The following is a 17,596-nucleotide window of genomic DNA, read 5'->3' as shown; positions in this document are numbered from 1 at the left end:
TGCTCTCAGTGTGGGAAGGGATTCATTCAGTTATCCAGCCTGCAGAGACACCAGCGAGTTCACATTGGAGAGAGGCCGTTCACCTGCTCTCAGTGTGGGAAGGGATTCACTTGTTCATCTAACCTGCAGACACACCAGCGAGTTCACACTGGGGAGAGACCGTTCACCTGCTCTCAGTGTGGGAAGGGATTCACTCAGTTATCCACCCTGCAGACACACCAGCGAGTTCACACTGGGGAGAGACCATTCACCTGCTCTCAGTGTGGGAACGGATTCACTCAGTTATCCAGCCTGCAGACACACCAGCGAATTCACACTGGGGAGAGGCCGTTCACCTGCTCCCAGTGTGGGAAGGGATTCAGAGTTTCATCCACCCTGCTGAGACACCAGCAAGTTCACGAGTGATTCCAGGGGTTGGATTCTGCTGTTATTGTTTCTGCTCTCAATTACAACCAGGACTGCATTTTGTTCATTCTCACAGTTGGTCAATGGGAAGGGTCAGAGGGTTTCTTTCTGCTGGACTGGCCGATCTCAGCCTCCAGTGGGCTGATGCTCTTTGAGTCTTGTTGCGAATACCTAGTTTCAAATTTCACAAGGATCACAGAGTGACAGGGTGTTAGGAAGTTAAGGGATAGTCACTATTTCTGTTTGAAACTCCCCCAGATGCCCATCCAATTTCCTTTGTAATTGTTTGTTGTCTCCACTTCCTCCACCCTCATAGGCAGCGAGTTCCAGGTCATTACCATTCACTGCTTCAAAATATTCTTCCTCACATCCGCCCCCCCCCCTCCTCTCCGCGCCTCTGATCCAGAACCTTAAATCTGTGTCCCCCCTCGTCCTTGTCTCATCAACTAATGGGAACAGCTTTTCTTTGTCCACCTTATCTAAACCTGTCAGAAGCTTGTCCACCTCTATCAAATCTCCCCTCAACCTCCTTTGCTCCAAGGAGAACAACCCCAGCCTGACATTGACAATAAAGCACAAACTAACAGAATATGTTAATCCCTGAAATCAAATGGGATTGTTTAATTTCTGTTTTAAAGATATTGTGAATATATTGTCCTGGACAATAAAGGAATTGGAATAACTCACCTTGGGAGTGGTTGAATGGAATATATCAATCTGGTATCCACCTACAGTCTAGTGAAAGTCTGGAATGGGATGGGATAGATGGGATGAATAAGTTGATCACTTTCTCTGGGAGATATTTACAACTTTGTCCATGAACTTTGTTTGAAAGCCCGGCCCCTACATGAAATATCAGCACCATAACAGGGGGAGAAAGAAAGACAGACACTCACTTTGATCTTTTCATCAACACATCTGAGAGTTAAGAATGTGTGACATGATTTTGGGACACCGGAGTGAGTGTGCAGATGTGATTCGTTACATGTGAAAAATAACAAGTCTAAATTCATGGTGAGATGGAGTGAAGAGCGGGTCCCAAACACACACAGCTACTTGAGACACTGCAGGAGATGAAATGGTTCATGTGGCCAGGGGATTGAGACAACATTGTGACATCATCAAGGCACTGACACTCCAGAGAGAAACTGAGTTCAAAACAATCAGGATCCAATTAAACACACTGCACATGGACACAAAGTGAGTGAAATTAAAATAAAATGGATAATATTATAGATTGGGACAATTAAGGGCTTGAGGGAAATAACACAGAGTAAGAACTGTCCACAACTTAGATAGGGGTAAAGAGAGAGCTGGAGAATCTTTTACATCCATGCTTGATCTGTTGCTTGAAGCATCTGTCCTTATGTACAAGTAACCTAGAACTCACGGTGCTCCTTCAGGAGTAGGAAAGATCAAGTAGATGTTACCCCAGGCGGGGCCAGAACAGAACTGGACAATAACGGATTGAAATTGAGTGAGGGGTCAGAGAGAGAGTTCTCCCCCCTCAAGGTGTGGACTGTAAGAATCCTGGGGGACCCCCAACTTTGGGTTTTCTTGCTAATTAGTGAACATTAAATTCTATGACTGGCTGTGCATTGATTTTGAATTTGATTGTTACACTTCTCCTGTTTTTATTCCTGTTGTGATTACACTCTGGGTAAGGATGGTTGGCAGGTGACAGGATGGGAAATTGTGGTTTGGATCTTCATTAACCAAATGTTTTATTGATCCGAAAGGTGTAAAAGGGGTCAAACTTCAGCAGAAATCCAGCAGAGCTGAGAACAGACGACTTGCTGTGTGGGAACAGGGAGATAAACAGCTCCCAGAGGACAGAGAATACAGGAGTGCCTTGAATCCTGGATGACACCTGGGTGTCACGAACACCATGTTTTCACTGCTTGGCATGGGAATGCTGACTCCCTGTACCAGGGACGGAGTGTGGGAAGACAATTGTTTGAGAGTTTGACATGGCTTGGGCAGGTACAGATTGTTCAATGACAGGTTTTGTAATTGATCCGTTCACGTGTTAGCTGAGCAATGATTGGGTTAAATCAGTCTGCATAGACTTTGTGATGTAAAAAAGTATAAGAAGGGATTCCCCGAGCACAGAGATTAGTCGAGGTTTTACATATTGCATTGACTGGTGCCATGGCATCTGGGGCAGAGCAGGGAGCATTTCCGTGGAGATGCTGCTTCTACCCAGAGTGTAATGGTAATGCTGCTGCACTTTGATACGACTGCTCAGACATTAGCCTGTGTCGGCTCTTATTGATACTGAATAAAATCTAACCACTGTCACCAATAAGGGTTATCACTGGCAATCATTTCAGAGTTTGAGAAAAGGGGAGAAAGGGTTAATTGACTCCCTGAACTCCATTTTCTAACATCGCTGAGTCAAAAATAAAATCCCATCTCCCCCTCTGGTTCCTTTGCCAATTACCTTAGAGGGACTCACTTTCTCTTAAAGAGCCTGCCAACCCCTCTCACCCACTTTCCCTAAAGTGCATCAATCTCATCAGGAAAAGTCCAGAACAATCAAATAATTTTACTGATAAAAGTTTATTGATGAAACAGAACATGGTTAAAACAAACAGAAAATGACTTGAGGATCAAAGACAACCAGAGTAAAAGGATGTTCACAATGTTCTGGACACAAATGGTTTCTCTTCAGCTCCTCTGTCCCCTGTTCCTGTGACTCCCCGCTTTGGACACAGGGACACTGAACCCCGGGGGTCACGTCACCATCAGCCTCGGTCACCCCCCTCCCAAGCCCCGATTGGTTGGAGGCCCATTTCCCAGTCAGTCCTCCAGCGCCTTCCTGTCTCTCTATTAGTGCAACACCCAGGGCAGTTTCCCAACTGCCATGCAGGCCTGTTATTCGCAGCTAAATTCAGCCCTCAGCTCCGTCGCCTGGCTGTCATTGACACGAGCAACAGAGACAGAAAGGTGCCCCAGGCTCAAATGGGAAGTCAAAACTTGTGGCTCTAAACCAACACTTCAACATTTGTCAGTCAAATCCATGTTATTTACACTGGGAGTTTTTATGATGAGATTAATTGATGTGTTCGGCTGGTCAGCAAGCTCGAGAAGCACTGATTCCAGATTGTTCAATACTTCTGCCTTGAATCGCAAAATCTTCTCACTTTATCCCCTTCCTGAACTGAATTCCATCATCCTGAGCAGCTGTGGGTGTCACCTCTCTGTGTAAACTCCTGCCCCTTTTTATAAGGCTCTCTCTTTCCTTATTGTGGGTCAATTCTTTAATGGTTGAGGATCGCTCTGTGATGTAGTGAGTGTTTATCCGGTCAATCAATGTTTCTGATGTCAGTCACAACGTCCATCGTTACTTTTCACCTGCTTCTTACTCTGTGTTTTATAAAAATAAAGTTTTTAAACTTTTACAGAATGGTCAGCTTTAAGGTTTCTGTAGTTGGTGATGAGGTCATCCAAAGGTCAAAGCCTCTCTTTTCTCCTTCCCGTTTAACGAAGGGGTTGTGTGAAATATTCCATTCAGGGGGAGGTGGTGGGAATGTCGCTGGCCGAGTAATGCAGAGACCAGCAAAGGATCTGGGGTCAGGCAGCTGGTGGGATTTGAATTCAGTGAATCAATCTGGAATTATATAAAGTTAGTCTCAGTAACGGTGACCATGAAATTGTCATCGATTGTTGTAAAAACCCATCCAGTTCACCCTATTAATGCTCCCTATTAGGGAAGGAAATCTGCCATCCTTACCCGGTCTGGCCTACATGTGAATCCAGACCCACACAGCGATGTGGGTGAATCTTAACTGCCCCTCTGAAATGGCTGAGCAAGTCACTCCATTCAAGGGCAATCGTTCTAGACACCCACCACCCTCTGTGAAAAAATTGCCCCTCTGGACCCTTTTGTATCTCTCCCCTCTCACTTTAAACCTATGCCCTCTGTCTGTGTGGAGTTTGCACATTCTCCCCGTGTCTGCGTAGGTTTCCTCCGGGTTCTCCAGTTTCCTCCCACAAGGCTAAATTCTCATTCAGTGTACCCGAACAGGTGCCGCGGTGCAGCGATTAGGGGATTTTCACAATAACTTCATTGCAGTATTAATGTAAGCCCACTTGTGACTAATAAATAAACGTTACTTTACTTAGACCTCTATAAGATCACCCCCAAGTCTCTTACGCTCCAGGGAAAAAACACCCAGTCTATCCAGCCTCTCCTTATACCTTAAACCATCAAGGCCTGGTAGCATGCTAGTAAATCTTTTCTGCACTCTTTCTAGTTTAATAATATCCTTTCTATAATCGGGTGACCAGAACTGTATACAGTATTTCAAGTGTGGCCTTACCAATGTCTTGTACAACTTCAACAAGACGTCCCAACTCCTGTATTCAATGTTCTGACCGATGAAACCAAGCATGCTGAATGCCTTCTTCACCACTCTGTCCACCTGTGACTCCACTTTCAAGGAACTATGAACATGTACCTCTAGATCTCTTTGTTTTATAGCTCTCTCCAACACCCTGCCATTAACTAAGTAAGTCCTGCCCTGATTCAGTCTACCAAAATGCATCACCTCGCATTTATCTAAATTAAACTGCATTTGCCATTCATCAGGCCACTAGCCCAATTGATCAAGATCCCGTTGCAATCTGAGATAACCTTCTTCACTGTCCACTGTGCCACAAATCTTGGTGTCATCTGCAAACTTACTAACCATGCCTCCTATATTCTCATCCAAATCATTATTATAAATGACAAATAAGAGTAGGCTCAGCATTGATCCCTGTGGTGCACCACTGGTCACAGGCCTCCAGTTTGAAAAACAACCCTCTATAACCACCCCCTGTCTTCTATCATCCAGCCAATTTTGTATCCATTTAGCTACTTCACCCTGGATCCCATGAGATTTAACCTTATGCAACACCTCCCTTGCTAAAGTCCTCATTAGATATCAATTCTACCCGTTACCGACATTTCACTGAACCAGTCTATATTTTCATCACCAGACTACACTGGCAGCAATGTCAACATCTTTCTAACTTGATCGATTCTATTGAGGAGCTGACAAGGGTGACCATTGAGGGTAGAGCTGATTGAAGTCTATAAAATTATGAGGGACAGAGATAGGGTTGACAGTCAGAATCTTTTTCCCCAGAGTTAAAATTTCTAATACTAGGGGGCATGCACTTCAGGAGAGAGGGGGAAAGTTCAAAAGAGATGTGAGGGGCAAGTTTTTCCTTTACACAGAGAGTGGTCGTGTCTGGAACACGCTGCAGCACAGGTGGTGGAGGCAGATACGATAGGGGCGTTTAGATAAACACATAAATATGCAAGGAATATGGACCAAGGGCAGGCAGAATGGATAAGTTTAATTTGGCATCATGTTCGACCCAATATCGTGGGCTGAAGGGTCTGTTCCTGTGCTGTACTGTTCTACGTTCTATTAGTGATCTCCATTTAGAAAAAGGAAATAAAGGCACTGGAGAAGGGTCAAGAAAGATTCACAAGAATAATCCCAGAACTGTAATCACTTGTGAACTCGCTGGTGTTTCACCAAGTTTGCTGACCGAGTGAATCCCTTCCCACACACAGAGCAGGTGACCAGCCTCTGCCCAGTGTGAACTCGCTGATGTACCCGTAGGTTGCATGACTGAGCGAATCCCTTCCCACAGTCAGAGCAGCTGAACGGTCTCTCCCCAGTGTGAATGCGCTGGTGGGTAATCAGTTCATGAGAGCTTTTGAAGCCACTCCCACAGTCAGAACATTTAAAGGGTCTCTCCTGGGTGTGAGTGATGTTGTGTCTGCGGAGGCTGGATAACTGAGTGAATCCTTTCGCACACACCAAGCAGGTGAATGGTCTCTCCCTGGTGTGAACTCGCTGATGGTTCAGCAATGCTGAAGATATTCTAAATCTCTTTGAGCAGTGAGAGCAGCTGAACGGCCTCTCCTCAGTGTGAATGCGCTGGTGGACGATCAGTTTCTGAGAGCTTTTGAAGCCATTCCCACAGTCACAGCATTTAAAGGGTCTCTCATTGGTATGAATGACTCGGTGTGTCTTCAGGCTGGATGACTGAGTGAATCCCTTCCCACACACAGAGCAGGTGAACGGTCTCTCCCCAGTGTGAACTCGCTGGTGTATCTGCAGGTTGGATGAAGTTCTAAATTTCTTTGTGCAGTGAGAGCAGCTGAACGGTCTGTCCTCAGTGTGAATGCGCTGGTGGGACACCAGATCCTGAGAGCTTTTAAAACCACTCCCACAGTCATAGCATTTAAATGGTCTCTCATTGGTGTGAGTGAGATTGTGTTTCTGCAGGCTGGATAACTGAGTGAATCCCTTCCCACACACAGAGCAGGTTGAATGGTCTCTCCCCAGTGTGACTGCGTTGATGAATTTCCAGCTGAGATGGGGATATGAATCCCTTCCCACAGTCCCCACATTTCCATGGTTTCTCCATGGTGCGGGTGTCCTTGTGACTCTCCAGGTTAAACAATCAGTTAAATCTCACACAGAACACGGGTACAGTCTCTCCACCGCTGTGAATGCTGCGATGTATTTTCAGGCTGTGTAACTGGTTAAAGCTCTTTCCACACTCAGTGCACTGGAACACTCTCACTCGGGTCTGTGTATCTCAGTGCATTTCTAATCACAGCGATGTTTACAATCTTTTGAAGCCAAGAGGCCAAACAAACATTTCTCCTGCTAGATTCAAAGGCCAATGATATTCAGGTCCCAAGAAATCGAGTCACTCTGTCAGATCGAGAGGTGATGTTGGAGATTTCTGTCTGATTTCTCCTTGTCTAATATCCTGTAAGTCAATTCAGAAAAAAACATCGCAATTCAGAATACGATCGAAATTCAAATCTACATTTCTAGTTTCTATGGAGCGTTCATTAAAGACACAGTCATGGAGCATTAAACTTGCCGAACAGGGCCTCCCGTATCAGCACACAGGCAGCTGCTTTGTGAGACTGCCGGCAGTACAGACAAGTCAGAGATAAGGGTGTCTTGAGAAGAGAGATTCATTGTGAAAGCTCAGGGACGGTTGATAAGATGCAGCAATTCTATGATTCTAATGAACGTTCTTTCCTCTCCCATTCCCCAAAAGCTGTAAATCTCCATCCCACACACTCTCCCTCCATTCTCACTCTGCTGTATCTAATATTCACCCTCCCAATTCTCCTGAAGGTGCTGATTGAGGCTGATTGACAGATCCATGCTCACTGCTTCCTGTCCTGGACACAGAGACCATAACAAATAGGAGCTGCAGTCAGCATTCGGCCCATGGAGTCTGCTCAACCATTCATTGAGATTATTGGTTGATCTACCTCTGCATTATTTTCCCCACACTGTCCCCCATATCCATCGATATCTTCAATATCTAGAAACCTATCAATCCCTCTCTTGAAAATTCTTGATGACTGAGGCTCTATAGTCCTCTGGGGTAGAGAATCCAAAACATCACCACATCCTTGAGTGAAGAAATCCTTCCTCATCTGAGCTTTCTCTCCATTTTCCAGCCTGTTCCCAATAATTATTGACTCCCTTGTCATTCAAAAACTGTCTAACTCATCCTTGAATATATTCAATCCCTCCACTGGTCCCTATGGAAGAGAAATCTAGATACTAACAATTCTCTGAGGGAAGAGATTGTTGGAAATATATAATATAGCTGCAGTCCAAAATTACACAGCCAGATATAATAAGTGTATTTTATTACAGAGCTATAAATAATATATCTAATCTGTGCCATATAACAACAGGGGAGTGGATAGCCTCGTGGTATTATCGCCAGACTATTAATCCAGAAACTCAGCTAATGTTCTGGGGACCCAGGTTCGAATCCTGCCACGGCAGATGGTGGAATTTGAATTTAAAAACAAAATCTAGAATTAAGAATCTACTGATGACCATGAAACCATTGTCGATTGACCAAAGAAACCCATCTGGTTCATTAATGTGCTTTAGGGAAGGAAATCTGCCGTCCTTACCCAGCCTGGCCTACATGTGACTCCAGAGCCACAGCAATGTGGTTGACTCTCAACCAGCTTCTGAAATGGCCTAGCGAGCCATTCAGTTCAAGGGCAATTAGGGATGGGTGATAAATGCTGGCCCAGCCTGCAATGCCCGTGGCCCAAGGATGAATAAAAAACAACCCAACATCAGACACGTCTCTGTCCGATATTAGTTTACCGTCCCCTTTAATATATTTCAGAAATTAGATGGGCACATGAAGGAAATAAAGTTGCAGGGGAAAGGGGATATAGAAAGGGAATGGGACTGACTGGATTGTTCTACAGAGAGTCGGCATGGATTCGAGTTACTGAATGGACTCCTTCTGCGCTGTAATGACTCGATGAGTGGAAATATATAACATAGCTTCAGTGTTACATTACAAAACGAGAATTAATAATAAATGTACTTTGTTACAGAACCATAAATAATATACCAAATCTACAATATAACAACACTAGGCATATCTCTGTCCTGTGTTAATTTATTGTCCTTTTAAATGTCAGCCATCTCCTGGGGAAACCAGCCCTTTAATTGTGAACATTCGGAAAGGGACCATCCTTTTAGCCAGACAAATCAATGTGTCAAGCTGAGGGAGCAAAGGATGTCAATGTCTTTAAGAGAGAGAGAGAAAGAGACCTGGGCCAACCTTTCCAGAGTCTGCAGCCTCCCTGGATTCACTTCCTTTCCCTTCAGTTGCTGCAAGTCCCCAATTTCCCCCAGAATGAGAAAAGAAATGGAAAGGGGGATAAAAGAAAGTGTTTTACTCACAGATGTGGGAGACAGAAGGAAGTTTGAGTCTGTCTGAAGCTCAATCTTCATTCGGCGAGAACAGCAGCAGCAGCTTTGCGGGTGAACAAGCTCATTGTCTGGTTTCCGCATTCAGACAATGGGGGCTCTGGTTGGCTGCAGGAGAAAGGTACTTCCGGTCCTCCAACTCTTCCCATTGGTCAACACCTCTGCGTGCTGGTGGGAAGGGGGTGCAGCCCTCCGCAGATGCGCAGCTGCCCCTCTCCCTTGGACATGCGCCGTCCTGGGCCGGGGGAGATCACCGAGCGGCTTCTCGCTCTGGCCGGAGCCGCCAGCCGGTTGCCTGGAAACCTTGGCTCGAGGAGGTGCAGGGGGAGGGAACAATGGGTGGGGGCGGGGTTCCCGCGTCCGCTCGCCCGGGCCTGCGCATTGGAACCCCAGGACGTCGTGGCGGAGCAGGCCGATGTCTATTGGCTGATTCAGGCTCGGCTCTATCGTGGCGTCACAATGCGGAAGTTGTCCAATGAGCTTCAGAGTGAAACTTCCTCCTCTGCACCATCTGGGAGGAAATCAATGTTTCCCCCTTTCCATTTCTTTTCTCATTCTGGGGGAAATTGGGGACTTGCAGCAACTGAAGGGAAAGGAAGTGAATCCAGGGAATGTGCAGACTCTGGAAAGATTGGCCCAGGTTTCTCTCTCTCTTAAACCAGAAAATGATCCATTTCTGCCCACTGTTTGCTGTGAGCCAATCTTCTATCCACGCCAATATGTTATCCCCGCAGCATGAATTTTTATTTGCTGCAATAACCTTTGATGTGGCACCTCATCAAATGTCTTCTGGAAATCTGAGTACAGCGCATCCACCGGTTTCCCTTTATCCAATTCCCGATGCGGAATTTTAGAAAATTGAACAACACATCAACTATCTCACTCTGTTAAGACCCGAGAATGAAGCCCAGCAGGACCCGAGGACTCATCAGCCCACAGCTCCAACAGTTTGCTGAGGACCACTTCCCTGGGAATTGTGCTTTTTCAGAGTTCATCCCACACTTCTGTTTTCTGATTTCCAGCTGTTTCTGAGTTTTAACTGTATCCTCTATTGTGAACACCGAGGCAAAATACTTGTTCAATTCATCTCCCAGCTCCTTATTTTTCATCATCAATTCCTGGACTCACTTTCTATTAGACAGTTAAGAAATGAGGTGGAGCAAGTGACTGAAGTGTCAGTCAGGGAGCACGATTGGGAGCACCAATAGTTTCAAAATAGTTCTGGAAAAAGATAGGACAGGTCCACAGGTCAAGGCCCTAAACTGGAGCAGGGCCACTTTTGTGGGCATTAGGCAGGATCTAGCAGATGTCGATTAGGTGAGTTTGTTTGAAGGGAAAGGAATGAATGGCAAATGGGAGGTTTTAAAAGTGTGATATCAAGAGTCCAGGGACAGTATATTCCTGTTAAGATGAAGGGAAAGAATGGTAAATTTAGGGATCTCTGGCAGACAAGGGACATTGAGGCTCTGGTCAGGTAAAAGAAGGAAGCATACATTGGGTTTAGGCAATCGGGGACAAGTGAATCACTCTGACTATAAAAAGTGTAAGAAAATACTGAAGAGGGAAATCAGGAGGACAAAATGAGGGTCTGATATAGATCTGGCTGGTAAGATTAAAGAAAATTCCAAGAGGTTCTATAGCTATATTAAGAGAAAAAGGGTGGCTAGAGAGAGAATAGATCCCCTTAAAAATCAGTCTGGCCATCTGTGTGTGGAGCCACAGGAGATGGGTGAGATTTCTAATGAATACTTCTCCTCTGTGTTTACTGCGGAGAGCACCATGGGTGCGAAAGAAATAAGGGAAACAAGTGGTGATGTCTTGGGCACACGCATATTACTTGGGAGGAGGTATCTGCAGCCTTATAAAAGCAAATTACTGCAGATGCTGGAATCTGAAACCAAGAGAGAAAATGCTGGAAAATCTCAGCAGGTCTGGCAGCATCTGTAAGGAGAGAAAAGAGCTGATGTTTCTTGTCTAGATGACCCTTTGTCAAAGCTCAGAAACATCAGTTCTTTTCTCTCCATCCAGATGCTGCCAGACCTGCTGAGAATGGGGAGAGAGTGTGTGGTATGGAGATTTCCAGCTTTTGGGGAATGAGAGAGGAAAGAATGTTCCATAGAAATTGTCTGTTCTGAATTTCTATCCTGTACTGACACTGATGACTTTTGTAAACTCATTTTCCAGGATATTGAAAGAGGAATCACAGGCCGAAATCTCAAACGTCACGTCTAGACGTGACAGAGTCATATTCCTTGGGACCTCAATATCATCGGACTTTGAATCCAGAAGGAGAAATGATTGTCCAGTCTGTCGATTTGAAAAGATTTGAAATGTCAGTGTGAGTGAAAAAGCATCAACACTCTGCCACACTCGAGTGAGAGTGTTCCAATGCACTGACTAAAGAGCTTTAACCAGTTACACAGTCTGAACAAATATCACAACATTCACAGCGGGTAGAGACTGTAATCTTGTTCTGTGTGTGGACGAAGTTTCAACTAATTGTCCACCCAAGAGAGAGGCAAAGACACCTGCATCATGGAGAAACCATGGAAATGTGCGGACTGTGGGAAGGGATACAGAGCCCCATGTCTGCTGGAAGCTCATCGGCGCAGCCACACTGGGGAGAAGATGTTCATCTGCTCTCGGTGTGAGAAGGGATTTAATCAGTTCTCCAGCTTACGGATTCACCAACGAGTTCACACTGGGGAGAGACCATTCACCTGCGCTCAATGTGGGAAGGGATTCACTCAGTCATCCCACCTGCAGTCACACCAGCGAGTTCACACTGGAGAGAGGCCGTTCACCTGCTTTCAGTGTGGGAAGGGATTCACTCAGTTATCAAGCCTGCAGACACACCAGCGAGTTTACACTGGGGAGAGGCCGTTCACTTGCTCTCAGTGTGGGAAGGGATTCACTCAGCCATCCGAGCTGCAGGCACACCAGCGAGTTCACACTGGAGAGTGGCCATACACCTGCTCTCAGTGTGGGAAGGGATTCACTCGGTCATCTGACCTGTGGACACACCAGCGAGTTCACACTGGGGAGAGGCCATACACCTGCTCTCAGTGTGGGAAGGGTTTCAGCGTTTCATCCCGGCTGCTAAGACACCAGCAAGTTCACAAGTGATTCCAGGGGTTGGATTCTGCTGTTATTGTTTCTGCTCTCAGTTGCATCCAGGATTGCATTTTGTTCATTCTCACAGTTGGTCAATGGGAAGGGTCAGAGGGTTTCTTTGTGCTGGACTGACTGGTCTCAGCCTCCAGTGGGCTGATGCTCTTTGAGTCTTTTTGCGAATACCTGGTTTCAAATGTGACAAGGATCACAGAGTGACAGGGTGTGAGGAAGTTTAGAGATATTTAGAGGAAAACAGAGGTTGGCATTGCAAAGGTACATTTCTGAATGGAGGGCTGTGACAAGTGACATTCCTCAGCGATCAGTGCTGGGACTTTTGCTGTTTGTAACATATATATAAATGATTTGGAGGAAAATGTAACTGGTTTGATTGGTAAGTTTGTGGACGACACAAAGATTGGTGGAATTGTGGATAGCGATGGGGACCGGCAGAGGATACAGCAGGATATAGATCAGTTGGAGACTTGGTCGGAGAGATGGCAGATGGAGTTTAATTCAGACAAATGTGAGGTAATGCATTTTGGAAGGTCTAATACAGATGGGAAATATACAGTTATCGGCAGAACCCTTAAGAGTATTCATAGGCAGAGGGATCTGGGTGTACAGGTACACAGGTCCATTGAAAGTGGCAATGAAGATGGAGAAGATAATCAAGAAGGCATACGGCATGCTTGCCTTCATCGGCCGGGGCATTGAGTTTAAAAATTGGCAAGTCAGGTTGCAGCTTTATGGAACCTTAGTTAGGCCGCACTTGGAATCTCGTGTTCAATTCCGGTCACCACACTACCAGAAGGATGTGGAGGCTTTGGAGAGGGTACGGAAAATATTTATCAGGATGTTGCCTGGTGTGGAGGGCATTAGCTATGAGGAGAGGTTGGAGAAACTTGGTTTGTTCTCACTGGAGTGACGGAGGTTGAGGGGGGGTGACCTGATAGAAGTCTACAAGATTATGAGGGGCATGGACAGAGTGGATAATCAGAAGCTTTTTCCCAGGGTGGAAGAGTCAATTATGAGGGGCATAGGTTTAAGGTGTGAGGGGCATAGGTTTAAGGTGCGAGGGGCAAGGTTTAAAGGAGATGTACAAGGCAGGTTTTTTTACACAGAGGGTGGTGGGTGCCTGGAACTCGTTGCCGGGGAAGGTAGTGGAAGCAGATACGATAGTGACTTTTAAGATGTGTCTTGACAAATATATGAATAGCATAGGAATAGAGGGATATGGTCCCCGGAAAGGTAGGGGTTTTAGTTCAGACGGGCAGCATGGTTGCTATAGGCTTGGAGGGCCGAAGGGCTTGTTTCTGTGCTGTAATTCTCTTTGTTCTTCGTTCTGTTTGGAACATCCCAAATGCCCATCCAATTTCCTTTTTAATTGTTTATTGTCTCCACTTCCTCCACCCTCGTAGGCAGCGAGTTTCAGGTCATTACCATTCGCTGCATCAGAATATTCTTCCTCACATCTATCCCCCCACCCCCTCCCACCCCCACTCCTCCCCTTGCATCTCTGACCCAAAACAAGAAATCTGTGTCCCCCCTCGTCCTTGTCCCATCAGCTAATGGGAACAGCTTTTCTTTGTCCACTTTATCTAAACCTGTCAGAATCTTGTCCACCTCTATCAAATCTCCCCTCAACCTCCTTTGCTCCAAGGAAAACAACCCCAGCCTGACATCGACAATAAAGAACAAACTAACAGAATATGTTCCCCCTTTCCATTTCTTTTCTCATTCTGCTGGAAATTGGGGACTTGCAGCAACTGAAGGGAAAGGAAGTGAATCCAGTGCATATATTCCACACAGTTTTAGTCCAGTCATATGGACATTTATCTGTCTGGCAGCCTGCATTGAGATTTTCAGATGTGTGTGTCCAGGACAGGAAGCAGTGAGCATGGATCTGTCAATCAGCCTCAATCAGCACCTTCAGGAGAATTGGGAGGGTGAATATTAGATACAGCAGAGGGAGAATGGAGGGAGAGTGTGTGGGATGGAGATTTACAGCTTTTGGGCAATGAGAGGGGAAAGAATGTTCCATAGAAACTGGAATTGGCTGTTCTGAATTTCTAACCTGTGCTGACAGTGATGACTTTTGTAAATTCTTTTTGCAGCATATGAGAAGGTGAGGATTTACAGGCAGAAATCTCAAACTAAACGTCACTCTATTCATTGGGACCTGAATGCTATTGGCCTTTGAATCTAGAAGGAGAAATGTTTCTCTGTCCTGTCTGCTTCAGAAGGTTTTGAACATCAGTGTGACTGGACAGACACACACACACCTGACTGAGAGTGTTCGAGTGCACAGACTGAAGAAAGAGCTTTAACCAGTGACACAACTGAAAAAAGCATCTCAACATTCTCAGCAGGGAGAACATCATTGCTGTGTTCTGTGTCAGACCTAATTGATGGTCTAACCTGGAGAGTCACAAGGACACCCGCACCACGGAGAAACTGTGGAAATGTGGGGACTGTGGGAAAGGATTCAGTTTCCCATCTCACCTGGAAACTCATCGACGCAGTCACACTGGTGAGAGACCATTCGCCTGCTTGGTGTGTGGGAAAGGATTTATGCAGTTATCCAATCTGTCAAAACACAAAGTCACTCACAGCAATGAGAGACCCTTTAAATGCTCTGACTGTGGAAGTAGTTTCAAAAGCTCTCGGGAATTGATGATCCACCAGCGGATTCACACTGGGGAGAGACCGTTCAGCTGCTCTCACTGCACAAAGACATTTAGAACGTTATCTCACCTGCGGGAGCACCAGCGGGTTCACACCAGGGAGAGACCGTTCACCTGCTCTGTGTGTGGGAAGGGATTCACTCATTCATCCAGCCTGCTGAGTCACAATCTCACTCACACCCAGGAGAGACCCTTTAAATGCTCTGAATGTGGAAGTAGTTTCAAACGTTCTGGGGATCTGATGATCCACCAGCGCACTCACACTGAGGAGAGACCATTCAGCTGCTCTCTGCACAAAGAGATTTAGATCATCATCCAACCTGCAGGAACACCAGCGAGTTCACACTGGGGAGAGACCGTTCACCTGCTGTGTGTGTGGGAAGGGATTCACTCAGTCATCCAGCCTGCGGAGACACCAGCGAGTTCACAAGTGATGACAGGGGTTGGATTCTGCTGTTATTGCTGCTGTTAATCATATCCAGGACTGAACCATGTTCATTCTGACAGTTGGTGAAGTGGGAGGGTCGGAGGGTTTCTTTCTGCTGGACTGGCCGGTCGCACAACTTTGCTTCCAGTGGGCTGATGCTCTTTGAGCCTGGGAGAGCACATTTCCACTGAAATGATCCACGAAAGCTGATGAAGGACATTTATTTTATCCTGGACAGTAAATAGTGTTTTTCCCCCCACTACAGGTAGATCTGAAATAAATACAGAAAGAACTGGAAAAACGCAGCAGCTCTGGCAGCATCTGTGGAGAGAGAAACAGAGTTAACATTTCACACTACTGGATGGGAGTCAATCTAGTAAACCTCCTCTGAACTGCTTCCATGGTATTTATAAAATGGGGCAGCACGGCAGCAAAGTGGTTAGCACTGCTGCCTCACAACGCCAGGGACCCAGGTTCAATTCCTGGGTCCCTGGTCCGATTCACTATCTGTGTGGAGTTTGGAAATTCTCCCCGTGTCTGCGTGGGTTTCCTGCGGGTGCTCCAGTTTGCTCCCATGGTCCAAAGATGTGCGGGTTAGGTTGATTGGCCGTGCTAAATTGACCCTTGCGTGAGGGGGATTAGCAGGGTAAATGCGTGGGATTATGGGAATAGGGCCTGGGTGGGATGCTGTTTGGTACAGACTCAATGGGCAGAACGGCCTCTGTCTGTACTGCAGGGATCCTACGATCCTTTGTTTAATTGGAGACAAAACTGCACCCAGTGTTCAAGATGCAGTTTCAGCAACGCCCTGTCTCACTGAAGCAGAACATCTTTATTTCTCTGTTCAATTTCTCTCAGAATAAAGGATAGCATTCCATTTGTGAGAACTTTGATTTATTTGAACTAAGATTTATGGGGTTCTCCTGTTTACAATAACTCCATAACTGTAAATCACACCAGGTTCCAGTGACTTAACCATGTGGCTCGAAAGAATACTTTAAACGGTGATTCAGTAAGTTTATTAACCATTAAAAATGTAACAAGTCAGAAATATAAAAAAGCAAAGTATCAATTAACAGTAAAAGGAGAAAGTTTAGCTTTAACAATTGAACATATGAACTTATGAAAGGTTATGGGGAGAAGCAGGAACATGGGGATGAGGAGCATATCAGCCATGATAGAATGACGGAGCAGACTCGAAGGGCCGAATGGTCTAATTCTGCTCCTATATCTTATGAACAGACTTTCTCCATCCTTCTCAGACCAGGACATGAAGTGATGGCTCCAAAAACATGGATAACTTGTAAAATCAACAGCTCCCAACACCTCGGTAGGGCACAGTGGTTTGCGCTGCTGCCTCACAGCACCAGGGCCTGGGTTCGACTCCCGGCTTGGGTCATAGTCTGCATGTTCTCCCCATGTCAGCATGGGTTTCCTCCGGGTCCTCCGGTTTCCTCCCACAGTCCAAAAGACGTGCTGGTTAGGTGCACTGGTCGTGCTAAATTCTCCCTCAGTGTATCCGAACAGGCGCCCGAGTGTGGCGACTCGGGGATTTTCAGAGTAACTTCATTGCAGTGTTAATGTAAGCCGACTTGTGACACTAATAAATGAAGTTCCTGGGAAAATCCCCGAGTCACCGCACTCTGGCATCTGTTCGGGTACACTGAGGGAGAATTTAGCATGGTCAATGCACCTAACCAGCACATCTTTCGGACTGTGGGAGGAAACCAGAGCACCCGGAAGAAAACCAGGCAGACACGGGAACAACGTGCAAAGTCCACAGAGTCGCCCAAGCCGGGAATCAAACCCAGGTCCCTGGCGCTGTGAGGCAGCAGTGCTAACCAGTGTGCCACCAGGCCATCCTAACAAGTCTTTTTTTCTATTCTGTTGGCATCAGAAGGCAATATCTTATAATTCCCACAGCATTTTAACCATTCTTATTATGTTTATAATTCTAAAAGTTAAGAACTTTTGTGTTCAAATTTACATTTCCATCCTAACATCTGTATTAATGAAGCATTTATTCTTTAATTGTCTCTCAATTCAGGCTGTTCATTTAACTAATCTCCTGCTTTACAATTGTGGGAACTTCAGTCCACAAATAAGGTAGTCAAATGCATTGTTAAAAGCAGGATGTTCTTTATATAAATAAATAACAAAGTTTAAAGCTCATTGGC

The 17,596-nt window shown here is 45.8% G+C and overlaps 3 protein-coding genes and 1 long non-coding RNA gene across 4 annotated transcripts in view; 2 read left to right on the top strand and 2 right to left on the bottom strand.

Annotated features, from left to right (window-relative positions):
* LOC144485303 (uncharacterized) overlaps window positions 1-17,596 on the bottom strand; it is a 461,444-nt gene that overhangs the window by 162,983 nt on the left and 280,865 nt on the right. The window lies entirely within an intron of this gene.
* The window catches only part of LOC144485284 (uncharacterized), a 283,279-nt gene that overhangs the window by 11,986 nt on the left and 253,697 nt on the right, over window positions 1-17,596 (bottom strand). The window contains 1 exon segment of the mRNA XM_078203491.1: window positions 5,919-6,143. Coding sequence (XP_078059617.1) covers window positions 5,919-6,143 — 225 coding nt within the window.
* The window catches only part of LOC144485290 (uncharacterized), a 308,115-nt gene that overhangs the window by 188,471 nt on the left and 102,048 nt on the right, over window positions 1-17,596 (top strand). The window lies entirely within an intron of this gene.
* The window catches only part of LOC144485293 (uncharacterized), a 113,353-nt gene that overhangs the window by 85,868 nt on the left and 9,889 nt on the right, over window positions 1-17,596 (top strand). The window lies entirely within an intron of this gene.

Source organism: Mustelus asterias, unplaced genomic scaffold, assembly GCF_964213995.1.
Source record: "Mustelus asterias unplaced genomic scaffold, sMusAst1.hap1.1 HAP1_SCAFFOLD_184, whole genome shotgun sequence".
NCBI lineage: Eukaryota > Metazoa > Chordata > Chondrichthyes > Carcharhiniformes > Triakidae > Mustelus > Mustelus asterias.
The sequence above is the reverse complement of the archived record's forward strand: the minus strand, read 5'-3'. Positions and strand labels throughout refer to the sequence as shown.